This window comes from Lissotriton vulgaris, chromosome 2_1 (assembly GCF_964263255.1).
Source record: "Lissotriton vulgaris chromosome 2_1, aLisVul1.2, whole genome shotgun sequence".
NCBI classification, from domain to species: domain Eukaryota; kingdom Metazoa; phylum Chordata; class Amphibia; order Caudata; family Salamandridae; genus Lissotriton; species Lissotriton vulgaris.
The window spans coordinates 506,440,518-506,455,767 of record NC_141687.1 but is presented as its reverse complement, the minus strand read 5'-3'; the positions used below and the strand labels follow the sequence as shown (position 1 = coordinate 506,455,767).

At 45.2% G+C, this 15,250-nt stretch overlaps 1 protein-coding gene across 4 annotated transcripts in view; it reads left to right on the top strand.

Annotated features, from left to right (window-relative positions):
• The window catches only part of HECW2 (HECT, C2 and WW domain containing E3 ubiquitin protein ligase 2), a 1,269,905-nt gene that overhangs the window by 887,437 nt on the left and 367,218 nt on the right, over positions 1 to 15,250 (top strand). For 3 of the 4 annotated variants that reach the window (XM_086955408.1, XM_086955407.1, XM_086955410.1), the window contains one exon: positions 4,648 to 4,743. The exons of the other annotated variant lie outside the window; for it this stretch is intronic. In XM_086955408.1, the coding sequence (XP_086811534.1) occupies positions 4,648 to 4,743 (96 nt within the window). The remainder of the gene's footprint in view (positions 1 to 4,647; positions 4,744 to 15,250) is intronic. 4 annotated transcript variants of the gene reach the window in all.

Below are 15,250 nucleotides of genomic sequence, written 5' to 3'. Positions count from 1 at the left end.
GGCGGGAAGAAGGATAGGGAGAACGGAGGGACAGACCAGAAAGGAAAGATAAGGAGAGACAAGAAAAGAGAACACGGGGGGAAGGAAAAGCTGGGCCAGAGACCAGAGCAGGAAGGACTGAACGGTGAAAGAAGGAGTCGGGATAGGGCGACCCCTAAACTTGCAAACGAAAAACAACCTTGACGCTGGGGCCTGAACCCCCCAAAACAGGAGACAAGTGGCTCCTTACACATTTCCCTGAAGGAAAAAACTTTGAGGAGGTCCAACAAAGTGTCTGTCTAGTAAGATAGGTGAAGCAAGCACCTAATACGTTAGTTACTCAGTTGTCCCGGGAGGCGGTGACAACTACCCCCTTCTCTTCTGCATATGGTTAACTTCGCCGTCGTGGTGGGGACCACCACCGCTTCCGGCGGCGGAGTTGCTGAGAGATAGGGTTGATGGTTCCGCGTGGTCATATCCACGCTTTATCCCCTAAACGGAATGGGTGACTGTTCTGTACACTAAGATACTTTTGAACGAAATGAGAGCAAGACATTGCCCTTCCTTCTGTTCCCTTTAGCTTTGGTCACGTCCATGTTTGGTTAAAGTTGAGGGTTTAGGGAGGGAACTGATGCCTGACGGCGCTCTGTTGACATGCTCAATTCCTCAGTTCCACGTACCACCTCACCCTGCTGGCAAGCATAGATCCCATTGAACAGCTTATACATTAGTTTATTTATTTATTTATTAATATTATTTATTTATTTATTTATTTATTTATTTTCTTCGGTAGCTTCCTGGACCATATGTCACTGCTTCTGACTCTGCTTCTGTGTCCGGTTCCCTTCACATTGGTTTCCTTGGCGTTAAGTCCCGCATAGTTTATCTTGTGGTACGCCATGCTTGTGCTTCTCGTACTTTCTCCTGTACCAGCCTCCTCTGGGACTAGACTTCCCTCCGCCTTCGCCTCCAGGATCAACCTTGTGAAACTGGCCTTGTCCCTTGTGAACCCTAACACAACTTCTTCCCAGCCTTCAGGGAGCCACCAGACTCTTCCAACCGGACTTTTAGGGTACTGGCTTGGTACGTTTTCGAGTGAATTCTCACGCCCTCCTTGACGATTTCCTCTTCCCAGGTTCGTGGGAAGATCAGATCTCTTACACAGTCTGAGTTTGAATTCAACCCTAGCAGCAAAGCTCCATGTTTTCTTAATCCTGAGGCGGATTGGTTTGGAAAGTTCGTCCACTATTATCGTGGAAAGTGTTACTCCGTACGTTTCCACCTTAACCCCTTCTTTTACTTCCAAACTATCAAGTTCCCAGATCCTTCTCACAAAGTTTTTTCTCATCTTGTTTCCAACATCCTTTACCTCGGACATATTCTGCTTTATTTTGCGCTTGACCATAGCTGTTTCTGTTTTCCTTTTGTTCCTCCAGACTTTTCTTCTTCTTACTTCAATGTCTAAGGATGGATACGTGTTTACCTTCAAATTCTCCAACCTGGTAAATGGGATACTTTTATTTACAGCCACCCTTATCCTGGACTCAGAATCTTTGGGATTTTTAATTCCACTTAATTTCCCACGTTCCATCCCTTCCGGTACTGCAACCACCTCTTCTGCATTATTCACCTTAACTTTCCTACTTCTTTTCGAGTAATACCACTCTTCTTTTCCTTTCAATATTAAGTTTTCACCTACGTCTGCTGCTTCCACTTCATTTCCTATTATCAAAGACCACTCACTCTTCCTCCGGTATTTGTCCATTGCTGTACTTTGTGACTCTGAATCTGCGATAGATCCCTTAAATGCTCCACCTCTTTTGATGGTATGCATCAGTCTAGCTTCGCTTTTGTTCCTCACCGCTTCGATATCTCCCCTCTCTCGGCATATATTTCTCCTTTGTACTTTGGCACTTCTTCCTCGCTTATTTTGTGCATTTACATCATTCAAGTCCTTTTGCCGACCTTTTCTTTCTGTGCCCTTACCATCTCTCCCTTCCACTTTCTCTTTATCCGCGGGTTCCTCCTTTTCCTCAGAAATGGTTATGACGAATGCTATGCTTTTTTTCTCATCCCATCTTCCTCTCCTCCTTATCCGCGGTACCAATCCTTTTTTTTTTTCCATTAATAGCTTTGGATGCGATAGTTTTCCCATTTAGCCTTTTCTGATGACTTCTCTTTGCTTACTTCTAATATTCTCCTTTTGTTTCGTACTACTCTTTTGGGGTTCCAATGGTAAGGTCTAGTTTCATGCACTACACTAAGATCCCTTAAAATGCTTTGCTCCCGACTTCTGGTAGTTTACTGATCCTTGTCCATCTCAAGTTAATGGTCCTCAAAAGATATCGTATCTCAAAAAAAATGCTCTGCCTCAGATCTGAGTCAGACACCACCTTTATAGTTCATTGCGCACCTTGCCCTTCAGAGATTTCCTCACGTAGCTCCACCACGCTGCCTCAGTTCGGTTTCCGGCATAGGACATGAGGTATGCGACACTCCCTTTGTTCCTCTGATTCTCCACTCCCAGCTTAAAAGCGCTGCCTCAGCTCCGTTTCACGAGTGTCACCTTGGGTTCACAGATACTTCATGTCTCTCACTGTGTTGCTTCAGTTTAATTTCCCACACGGAAACCTAGGTTCACCACAGACTTTGTTCCTCATATATCTCCTCACGCAGCTGCTGCACGCTGTCACCAAACGCTGCCTAAGTTCCTTTTTTCGCTTTGCCACAGGGATCGACTGCCTCCCCTGATCTTCACAGATACTTCACGCAGCTCCCAGTGCTGCCTCAGTTTAATTTTCAAACGCGGAAACACGGGTTTGCCACACTCTTTGTTCCTCACTTAACTCCTCACACAGCTGCTGCATGCTGTCTCCCAGAACTGCCACAGTACCTTTTCGCGCTTTGCCACGGGGATCGACTGCCTCCCCTGATCTTCTCAGATACTTCACGCAGCTCCGAGTGCTGCCTCAGTTTAATTTCAAACACGGAAACAAAGGTTCGCCACACTCTTTGTTCCTCACTTAACTCCTCACACAGCTGCTGCACGCTGTCTCCCAGCGCTGCCACAGTTCCTTTTCGCGCTTTGCCACGGGGATCGACTGCCTCCCCTGATCTTCACAGATACTTCACGCAGCTCCCAGTGCTGCCTCAGTTTAATTTTCAAACGCGGAAACAAAGGTTTGCCACACTCTTTGTTCCTCACTTAACTCCTCACACAGCTGCTGCACGCTGTCACCCAGCGCTGCCACAGTTCCTTTTCGCGCTTTGCCACGGGGATCGACTGCCTCCCCTGATCTTCACAGATAGGTTATCAGAGAACAGGTGCTTCCAGCTTGGCGGTAATCATACAACACGAACGTTCTATCTCGCACTCTAAGGAGCAGTGCGGACCATACCAAAAGGAGAGGAGGGAGAGGGGTGGATGCGAGAGGGTACAGCAGGGGAAGTTACAACACCATGGTTAGATGTTTAATGTATCAGGAATAAGAAAGTAGGATTTCAGTGCTTGAAAACGAATAAACTCACTCGGCTATGATGGGAAAATAACCAAAAATGTTTTGTGGAATAATTGCTTTTGTTTAATTTATCGGTTTGTTGATACAGCCTTTGAGACAATTTGGCTAGGTGCTGATTCAGGCTGGGATGTTCCTGAAGTACAGACAAGGCCAAAGAGGGGATTAATTTGCTTAGATGCCCCTTTCTTAGAGACATCGGGGCTCAAATGCCTTAAGAGTTTATGCGAAAGGTTGGCTTGACTGCATTCTGCCAACTGACTGCAGGACTTCCTGGGTGTGGGGGAAGGCCAATTGACAGGTCCTGCTATGAATGCTCATCACACCATATCCACCTGCCTGACCTTCGGTGAGCAAAAGTACTGCAATGCTGGGAATGGCAGGTAGAGCGAGAGGGAACATCACACTTGGTCAGATGATGGGGCTTAGGGATTCGCTTAATAATATGCAAACCGGCCTATGAGCAACTGGACTGATAGAAGCCACTAGTAGTTTTCAGAATAGCAGCGAAGCAGTGAGAAAGGTCACACACAACCAGACAATGTATATCAAATCGTTGGCCTGAGAAACGATTTTTTTTGGGCATACACTGAAGAACTGATCATTGAAATACTGTGTTGTGTTTTTGGACTTTTTCAAAGTTACCTAATCCAAGTATTTAAAAAATAATCTGCACAATGCTTTCTTTCAATAGTGGTTTGCCGCTAGGAAATCGTCTATAAATTGGAATGTTCAATGTGTTAGAATTACTGGGGATCTGGAATTTTGATTTGAAAGCTACTCACGAAGGGCCACTCCCTTAGACGAATAGGCAGGTTTTGTCAGACTGCTGTATTCTTAATATGCTCTAGCACACAATCTTTCTAATGTCTATATGGCTTTTTTGCTCTTTCGTTTCTGACCTTCATCCTGTCTTAAAACAGTGCCACATGTGCACAATGTTGCATTTTCATTAGCATTTAATAGAATATATATTTTATGTTGTGATTCAGTCAGGATCATTGACTGTAGACATGAATTTGATACTGATTATAGATGCAAAATCAGAACCACTATGTTATATATTGTGGATCAGATTACATTTGCTGCATCTTAATATTGGAATTGAAATGATAAGAATATAACTTCTATGATTTCTGACATTTCATTCTAGGTTCTCAAGCAAATGGCCATCAGTCTTTGCGATCACTACCTTCAATACGGCATGATGTTAGCAGATACCAGAGGGTGGATGAGGCTCTGCCACCAAGTGAGACATTATTTCACCTTAACTTAATGGCCCAGGGCTCAGGCAGTGTCGCCGACGTGGGGAGCACAATGACATGCTTTCTGTAAGAAAGTTAGAGTGGGTGGCGATTGTAGGAGTTTTGATAAACACAGCTTACTTAATGCTTATAGATTTGCAAAGGTAGCAAAAGTAAAACTCTTTCCCGACTTCCCATTTGTAGAACTGAAACATAGTGGAGATATTCTAAAACATAAATGCTTGGCATTAAGAGTGTGGCCTAAACAACGCTGCCGTACTAACGCAGGTCCTTAAAGTGGGGCTTCGAGACAGCCTTTCGCCTCATAGATCCATGCTGGCCCTTTCTCCTTGGCAGTGTCTATCTATATCCGGGTGCTTTGAGAGGAGGGCACATAGCAATGTCCATAGTGCTCTGTACTCAACGAGAACTGCCATCACTATTCAACAAGACCAGGTGAATTGGAATCTTTCGATTCCAGTTTTGGGAAACTGGCCCGCACAGACCCATTAATGAAATGCTCATATCCCACCCACTCTGGCTCACAAATTTGAGTTGTATGTGCTTTACACAAAAAATAAACCTAAAGAAAGTCGTTCTGATAAAATGTGTTTGTGGAACCAGTCTTGGCAAATGTTTCTTATCAAGAATGGATTTCACCTGGTGTGCAAGATGTATGTTGTCTCTTTTCTAAAATAAAGTTTTGTGAATCTGTTTTCATCAGGATGACTTTCTTCATTTTAGATATTCATCTAAATGACAAATTAACTAAAACTATCATCACTGAGCTCTTTCAGCTATTCTCTTATTGGCATGCTACCATGAGTAAACAACATTAGCTATAGAGAGAACAGCCTGTTAATTCGGAATTATAGTTTGGGGTTCTCGTTTACTGATTGAAATGTCACTTTTTGTGTGTTTCTGTACTTGCAGAATGGTGTTTATTGAGAAGAGGTTTTAGAGAGGCATTGCTTTGAATTATCTTGAGTGAAGAGATTTGCTCCTCCCAGATCATTGTATTTCGACGTTTGATAGATTCACCTATCTTTTGCTCTTGATTTAGTCCTTCACTTATTGAATACAAATATATTTGTGTTAAGATACTGTTTTTGCTCCCTGCAGCAGGCCCAGATTCTATAGTAATCCCCATATTCCACAGGCCAGTTCGAAAATCGAATCGAAAATAAGCTGTATTCAATATCACAAGGTGAATCCTAATAACAAAAAAATATGTACAATATTCAAGAACAAAATAAGAGATGAAGCAAGACATAAAAACAAGTGTGGTTCAGATAAAACAGACATATACATATTCCTTCTATCAATATTATGTTTATAACAACTTCCTCCGACTAATAACAGCCCATAAAAACCGGGACAAGACAATACATGTGTACACGTTTGGAAGAGAATGCAAGTATAGATAGCCTATTGCACAAATCTTAAAGCCTTTAACAATGGCTTAATAAGACAGGTCATCAAATATTAATACAACTTACAGAAGAAAACAATGCTCATAATACTCTGCCTAGATGCATTATCACAGGGGCAGTTCGCTAATTCATGTGACCAGTTATTTATAGTGGGAAAGCTGGTTAGGCGGTGAAAAATATCCAGCCAAAAGCTAGTGAATACAAATCTATGCTGCGCATTTAATACCTTTTCTAAATAAGGTTGCATACTGTGTGTAGTCAGAATCAATTGATTCTTGATTACAGAAGGTTTTGTTAAATCAGTTGACAACCTCGATTCCTCTGGTAATGATATGCTCTCTAACTTTAATGTTTTCCTTGAGATACTTTTCAGAGTCTCTGGGTGGACAAAGTACTCAGGGTGACCAATATCAGACAAAAAATGAGGGACTTACTTTAGCCAGGGATTTTTTAGGGTGGATGCAAATCTAAAGCAGTCCTTTACAATTGCTCAGTTGAGTTCAGATGACCAGATCTTATGCCAGAGTAGCACAGGCTGTATCTTTATCAAATCTGATAAGTAAGGAATGCCCAGTTCAGAGTGGCAAATAAAGGTGGAGTGTAGGAAGGGGGAGGCTCTAGTTGGCGCAGTGTAACACTAGCGACAAGCAGGGACTCTCTCTTCCTCGTCAGGGCTGAGGGTTACCTTCCAGACAACCTCTGCTTACCCTCTAGGTAGTGTGGCTTAAGCAGTCGTAGGCTAATCTTTGGGGCACATAGGGTTAAACACTTGCAACAGTACACCTTTACAACCAACCCACCACACAACGAGACCAGACTGTATTCTTGTAAAAATATATATCTTTATATAGATTTTAAGCAGGCTTATGAACACAGTCAATAACTTTATGAAGACGGTTGCAGGTTACTTAATTCGAGTTACCACAGTTCTTATGGAAGTTCTCTGGAGGCCCGTAGGCCGGTGTTATTCAAAGTTCCTTGTGGAGCCGGCGGCTTCCAAGGGATCTGTCCCACGTCGCTTTGCCTTCCCGGGGTCGCTGATCGTTGCGGCTCTTCGGCCGAGCAGGTCACTGGTCGTCCGGGGCAGCGGTGTTCTGTGGCGGCAGGGTCCCTTCCTCGTCGTCCGCTCCGACCCTGGAGGCGGCGGCTGTGCGGTGGTGACAAGTGGCAGTACGGTCCCCAAGTGCAGGACGTACCCAGCCAAATGTCGGTGCAGCTGTGGGCTCACAGCTGGGCTGTCGGGCAGGCTTACCGACCTTGCGGATTCTCGTAGGGCAATTGTCCGTCTTTGCAGGTGAGTGATGGCTCGCTATGCCGTCACTTCGATAGCTCGGACCGGACGGGTCCTCCTTCGCTTTGCTCTCGGGCTCCCGGTGCAGTTGCGGTCACGGTGTTCGGGCCAGCGGCGGCTGGTCCTCACTTTGCTTTCGCTGTTGCCTTGGGCCCCGGTCACGGTGGTCGGGAGGATGGTGATGCCTTAGAGGAGATTCCTCCGTCAGTGCTGCGGCGATGGTCAGCACCCGCAGTCGCTTTCCAAGGGGGTAGCGTCCACTGGTCCTGGGACGCTGGTCAGGGGGCAAGTTCAGTTGCAAGCCCTTGGAGATCTCTTTGCAGAGTTTGGCACAAGTAGCACAACAGTCTTTTCGTAGTCTTATTGTCTTCCTCTCCTTCAGCAGCAAGGCACCAGACACAGGCAAGAGTCAGCACCCTTCCTTGTCTCTCACGGTCCTTCTCGTCGGGCAGAGTCTTTCTGTGGCCCAAACCGGATCTAATTTTCAAGGAGCAGGGCTCCTTCTTTTATAGGCCAATTCTTTTGTTCTCGCAGGCCAGGGGGGCCTTTGCATAGCCACTCTCAGTTCTGGAGTACCCCCGCGGGTGTACTCCGGCTTCTGCTTTCAGTGTGAGGGGCAGGCGCATCAGACGCCCCACAGGAGGTGGAGCCAGCATTGTCCGGACAGGGGTGGCCAGAGTACCTTGTTGATGGGGGCTTCGCCCTTCCTGGGCCAGGTGCCGGCAGAGTCATCCGCCGCTCCCCAGGAGGGTGGAGCCAGCATTGTGGTGGCCGAGCACAGTGACAGTTCGAGTCAAGAGGCACTCCTACCTCCCACTAAGGTGTAATCTGCGCATTCACCACCTGTCATCCCTCCAGCCCTGTCACTCACACATCCCAGACAGTCAGATACACATACCAGCAGAGGCGGCTGAAATGGTTAAGCAAGCAAAGGCTAACTTTCTAAAAGTAGCATTTGCAAACCCAGGATATTAAAATACACTTGACTACAAGAAATATCTTATCATCCTGAGTTCAGGCATACTAAACATGACTCGCTACCATGCTCCTTGAGCCTGCAGGGATTATAGGGTGTAATAATCCTCGCAGCTCAGTCTGGCCTAATGGAGCCGGTAGCCTTCAGTAGTGAAGTACGGTCTTCGTTGTAAGTCACTACTAGGACATGCCACGCACATCAGGGCTTGTCCTACCTTGCTCCTACAACGCACCCTGCCCGCAGGCCTACCATAGGGGTGACTAATATGTAGTCAAGGGAAGGGTCGGTGCTGGCAAGTGGGGACACTTGCCCAGCTAACGTGACGGTACGAGACCGCACGCGGGTTCGGCGGTCGCAGTTCCCAGACACATCTTTACGGCTGCTTCGGTGGGTGGCGCAACCAGCGCTGCAGGCCCACCAGCAGTATTGGCATCTACAAGCCCCGGCACTCTCTCGTGCACTTTACTAGGGACTAACAGTAAATCCAATGTACCAATCGTGGATACCAATCGTATGTACAGTTTACAGTAGGGAGCACTTGCACTGCGGCACGGATCAGCCGTGGCGCAGTGCCCTGAGTATCGGAAAACCAGCAAAACATCGGAGGCACATCAGCAAAAAGTGGGAGGGAGACTCACGCCAAGGTGCCAGGTCTAACACGTGTCCCCTCCAGCTGAAATGTGGGGGGAACTACCCTTCCCCAGGGAGTTCCACATCACTAAGGCGGAAAAATCTGGACAGACCGTCAGCGTTGGCGTGATCGGTGCCAGGGCGGCGTTCCACCGTAAAGTCCATACTCTGTAGAGAAATGGACCACCTCAACAGTTTTGGGTTCTCACCCCTCATTTGCATCAACCATCTGAGGGGCCTGTGGTCCGTCTGAACTCGGAAGTGAGACCCAAACAAGTAGGGTCTTAGCTTCTTCAGCGCCCAGACCACAGCAAATGCTTCACGCTCTATTGCACTCCACCTACTTTCCCGTGGAAGTAACCTCCGACTTATGAAGGCTACGGGTTGGTCAAAGCCCTCCTCAGTCATCTGTGAAAGAACAGCCCCTACACCATGCTCTGAAGCGTCTGTTTGCACAATGAACTCCTTGGAGAAATCTGGGGCCAGGAGCACGGGCGCCGTGCACATGGCAGTCTTCAGGGTGTCGAAAGCCTTCTGACAGGTGTCAGTCCAAATCACATTCCTGGGCTGCTTTTTCGAAGTCAGCTCTGTCAAGGGAGCCACGATCGTGCCATAGCCCTTGACAAACCTCCTGTAATACCCAGTGAGCCCCAGGAAGGCTCTCACTGCAGTCTGGGTCTTGGGGGGTTCCCAAGCCAGGATGGTTTCGATTTTGGGCTGCAAGGGGGCTACCTTGCCACTCCCAACTTGGTGTCCTAAGTACACCACTGAACCCTGCCCAATCTGGCACTTGCTTGCCTTGATTGTGAGGCCTGCTCTGCGCAGGGCCATCAACACTTCCCAGAGGTGTCGCAGGTGTTCGGGCCAGGTGCCGCTGAACACCGCGATGTCATCCAGGTAGGCGGCACTGAACTCGTCCAGCCCAGCCAACACCTGGTTGACCAATCTCTGAAAGGTGGCAGGGGCATTCTTCATTCCAAATGGCATAACCCGGAACTGGAAATGCCCATCTGGTGTAGAGAATGCCGACCTCTCCTTTGCCCCATCGGTCAAGGCGATCTGCCAGTACCCAGACGTCAAATCAAACGTGCTGAGAAACCGGGCAGCCCCTAGCCGATCAATGAGCTCGTCAGCTCTGGGGATGGGGTGCGCGTCAGTCTTCGTGACTGAATTGAGTCCTTGTTATGGCTGGATTTTCTGAGTAGGTGGGATCAGCCCCCAGGGGCCCCTCCAACCCAGCCAGAACGTACTCACCTTCCCTCCCCAGGACTCCTCTATCCAGGCACCTGGTACCTACCTGAGGATGGGGAACTCGCAATATACAAGCTCATATTATTAAAAACACCACTAAATCTATAGGGATACTAAGAATACTCACTGATTACTAGGGATATCCATACCCTACACCACACTTATTCACATCAGTTGGTCTCGCGGCCACCCTGACCCAGACCGGTCTACCCTAGGGCAGATATTGCGCACAATCCGGTGCGACTACACACGGGCCTGCAGAACCCAATGCTCCCTTTTCCAAACTGTTCGCAATCTGGCGAAACTAAGCGCCAGTATCCTCCCTGGCGTTCTCACTTATTCAAGCCACAATCCAGTGGGTATCGGCACTGGTCTCCCACCCAGTGTTCTCATTAACGCCGCATATCAACGACGACCACATTCCTATGAACACCTATACATATATATATATATATATATATTGGGAAGTCTCTTCACTAAGGGTCTGCTACTACAATAATATTAATATCTCAGTTGTCTACTCGGGATGAAACTACAATAATGACTTTGAATATAGTTCCAGATTATATAGTGTACTCCCTGCTCTTGGCATCAAAGGTCCACTCACTCCCTATTTATGTGATCACCACTTACCTGATTGGGATTACTCATCCATTCACATACCTAGTACTCACCTAGGAGGTACATTTACCTTCAGTGAACAAGAATAGGGGCTACACACCAGTTTGTTATAAACTGGGGTTATTTTATTATAACAATATAAACATTTACACATATCAACAAAGGCTATAGGTAGAACACACCGCTTGAAAGAGAAGGATTACACATAACAGGAACACTCCGCTGAAAGGGAAAAGATTAGACATAAAGTGTAAGTGTAGCTAATGTGATGAAAACAATATCACCTGATTAGTGTGAAGTCTTGTTCTAGCTGTCATCTGGGTTCCTCTCTCGTCTGTGCCTTGGCTCATCTCAGACTCTCTCTCTCTCCTGCACTCTTGGGTACACCTCTGCGCTGATCACTCTGTCTCTGGACTCCTCTCCCTCACACGAACTGTCTCTCCACCTTCCGTCTTCAATCTTAATGGTTCCTGCCGCTCTGATCACCGTTCATTCCACTAGCTTATTCACTCTGTCTCTGCGCCAATGTCCAATTAACTCCATCTGCTTCCATAGGTTAGTCCACGAGCTCTCCTCTATCTCTTCTAAAAGGCATTACTTCAGACTCCAGCTATTCACACCTCCTCCTGATAAGCAACTGCTTCTGACTGCTTCCTTCAGTTCCAGCTCACTATTCAACTCAGCTCTTCTCCAGCTTGAACCCTCTCTCTCTCTCTGCCAACTCCACTCCACTGCTCGACTCTCTGCTGGACTGACCCTCTGCTTGACTCTCTCCTCGACTGCTTCCTGCTTGACTGACTAACTCCGCCTCTGCACTTCACAAATATAGAATGCTGTTTCCTCATGGAAAGTTCCAGCCATCAGCCCGCCGCCTACCAGGTCTCTGCATCACCTCGCATCAAGGACACAAACCCAGCCGGCCGGACTTTTGTTGTGTCTTCTACACAGAGAATAATACAGCCTACCGATAAGGGCTGGCCCAGACCGGTTCTCTCCAAGTGAAAAACAGCCTTAACTATAAACTTCGCCTTTGCCCTGAAAAGCCTCTCTGCTTCCATCAAGATGGAGTCTCTCTAGCTCTAGGCCTGTAGGCCTGAAAAGGGGTGAAATGCTCCTGAGCTCTGTCAGAATACCTACATAAACCATACCAATGTGTCTAATATGTCAAAGCCAATAGGCAATAGACAGGTTAAAGTCAAGAATAAAGGCATATTAAGCAGCTATCCTCTTCTAGGTCTGGAAAAAGGGCTTAAAAGGGCCAACACAGGCTAAGAATACCTATACTAGATGCGAGCAAAACTAATGATCTATATCACTGCTAAATAAAGCCAAAAACTCTGCCATTACATTGCACCCTAGATCCTTATCTTGCGAGCATCTTATAAACAACAACAACCATCTAAACAAACATCAACATAATCTATCCAACATAGGCTAAGAATACCTATCCTAGATGTGAGCAAGATTAAGATCTATATCACTGCTAAATATCTCTGCCATCCACCCTTAGATCCTTATCTTGCGAACATCTTACAAACAATAACATCTAGATAAACAAACATCAACACAATCTATCAACAAATCAAAACCTAAAAAACTCCCTAAAAAGAATGACAACTTAAGAAAATTCCACCTGAAACTCAATTGTAGGGAATAGAAACCTAAAAACAAATCAAAGCACCCTTGACCTGAATGCTGTAACATATCTGATAACAACAGAAACTAACCAAAGCATCCTCAAACTAAATCTGCCTCAACTTCTAATGATAACTGGTGAAATCTAGTGATGTAGGGACTTATGTGTTGAATGAAAACAGCAAGGGGCCTAAATGGGGCCTACTTCGGACAACTTAAGGCTAAATGAGGCCTACCTACTATTGTCAACTTAAGAACTAAATGTGTTTCAACTTCTAATGAGAAAACAAGAAAGGGCCTAAATGAGCCCTACGTACTATAGGCAACTTAAGCTAATGATGACTCATGAAACTATTGGTGTAGGGGCTTGTTTGTGGGATGAAAATAACAATAGGCCTAAATGAGGCCTACCTGCTGACATTTGTCAATTTAAAGTGAAATCTGAGAAATAAACATGACAAACTGTGTCAAGGTTTGGGCAAACATTAATACATAATCATACTAAGAGACACACCACCCAGAACAATCCAAATTTTAAGGTAACCACCCTTTGATCAATCAAGGTGAAAATGTAAGAACAGTAAAAACTATAACCCCATTTGTACAGGATAGCAGGTGTAACAGTAAAAACACATGTGGGCACCGGCATTCAAAAAAGTCCTTCATTGGCAAAAACTGTTTTGAAGAAAACAGAAAAACTATAATAGGTGACATGTTTTTTTGCTTTAAAAGTGGGACCTGCTTGTCCAAGGGATCATGCATCACATTCTTTTATAATACTGTTACAAATAAAACATGTTTTAGTTTTTTTTTTTTTTTACAAGTGGGGCCTGCTCGTAGTGATGTCAAGAGAAAAAAAAAAATTGCAGGCCAAGCCATAATGTCCAAATTCTTCAGTGTAGGCCACCACCCTGCATCCTCGGTATCCGGACACTTCCTCCAATGCGGCCATCCATCACCCTTCCGGTCTGGTCTGGTCTGGTCTGGTTCCATCATCCAAAAATAATAAACTAAAATAAAAACATGAAAGTAAAAAGCTAAAACAATAAAGGGAGTGGGAGGGGAGTGGGCAGACGCACGCACGCACCACATCCCAGCAACCTAGGAACAAGAGAACAAGTATCATTATTCTTGTAAAATAAAATTTTCCATTTAAAAAGCACCCCGGGTGCCTTTCATTATTGAAAAGAAAATATCCTAATTAATTAAAAACATTCAAAATTTAACTTTTAATAAATTTTTGCAGGGCCTAACATACCCTAATCCTTACTAAACCAGTCCCACCCTTCAGAGCAGGAGCCAGGCTACAGTGTGAAAAAATTTGGATTACCGCCAGATGATGAGCTCACAGCATCAGCAGGGCACTGCAAGCCTCCCATTTCCTTGGTCAGAGAAGCCCGCCCAGGCCCATCACGACTAACTAACTCCAAGGGAAGAGCCAGGTCACCCCGCCCTTAAATAAACAAGCCGTCCGCGGAAGAAAATTGAACTGTAGCCAATCATAACAAACTGGGACGTGATCGAAACTTGCAGAATGAAGGCACAAACCAGCTGGTCTGCCAAGGTCGAAAAACAAATTTCTCATGCCTTATTTTCTAACTAACGGAAGCTCGAATTTAACAAACAAAAAAAAAACAATTCTGTTACAGTGTACTGCCAATTAAAAAAGCTCCAGTTTTTTTTTTAAAAAGACGTTAGTCCAACTAATTCAGCTAAAGGCAAGACACTTAAAATATGGGCATTTATTTAGAAAGGGGCAACTACCTTTGGCACACAAAATTATACATTCTGCATTTGAGAAAAAACGAATTAACATGGTCCATTTGTCAAAGAGAAATAATTTGTAAAACAACATAAAATGCAGATACATTTCAAGATTGTATTTAAGTTAAAAGCATACATTTTAATTTACATTTGGGAAAATAATAATGTTACATTTTAACATTTTTCTTTCAAAGACACATGGTTGCCTTTCACTAATTAAAAGCACATGTCACCATGCACTATCGGGCAAGATTCATTATACTGAACCCGTCATTATTGCAACCAGCACATTCCTGTCTAGATGGAAACCCCTCACAGAAATAATTAATGAAAACAGCTCGTAGCGTGCACTCTAACGGGCCATTTATTTAACATTTCACTCATTTTAAAAGAACACAGCTTTCTCCGTAAGGTTGATTTATAACCACATCAGTTCCAAGGTGAACCCACACAAATTCGTAGACGCATTTCAAAAGGAATGTGAAATGAACAGAACCCTTCTCAAAACACAAGATGTTACCTTCCCGTCAAGAAACTGACAAAGCACGTAGGCAGACCAAGGAACCAAACAAAAAGTGAAAATCAAACCATCAAATAATCCTTAAAATAATTCACTGACTTTTATAGTCAGGTCAGATAACCATGCATGTTGACAGCATGTAAAAAATAAAGACTGCCATCTCAACTCAAGATATTAACCCTTTGGCAGCTCAAGCAGAATCATTTCCCAACGTCCGTTTATACATGGGAAAATCATTAGCACATTTCTTCACGTTTACAGATGACACGTACACATATTTTCAAAAACGTTATCCCCAAGCACCCGAGAGAGATCCAGCTCTCTCCTGCCAAACGTAATGATAACATGCCCTGTCCAAGCCATGACCACATGGCGCTATTCACAAGCCATA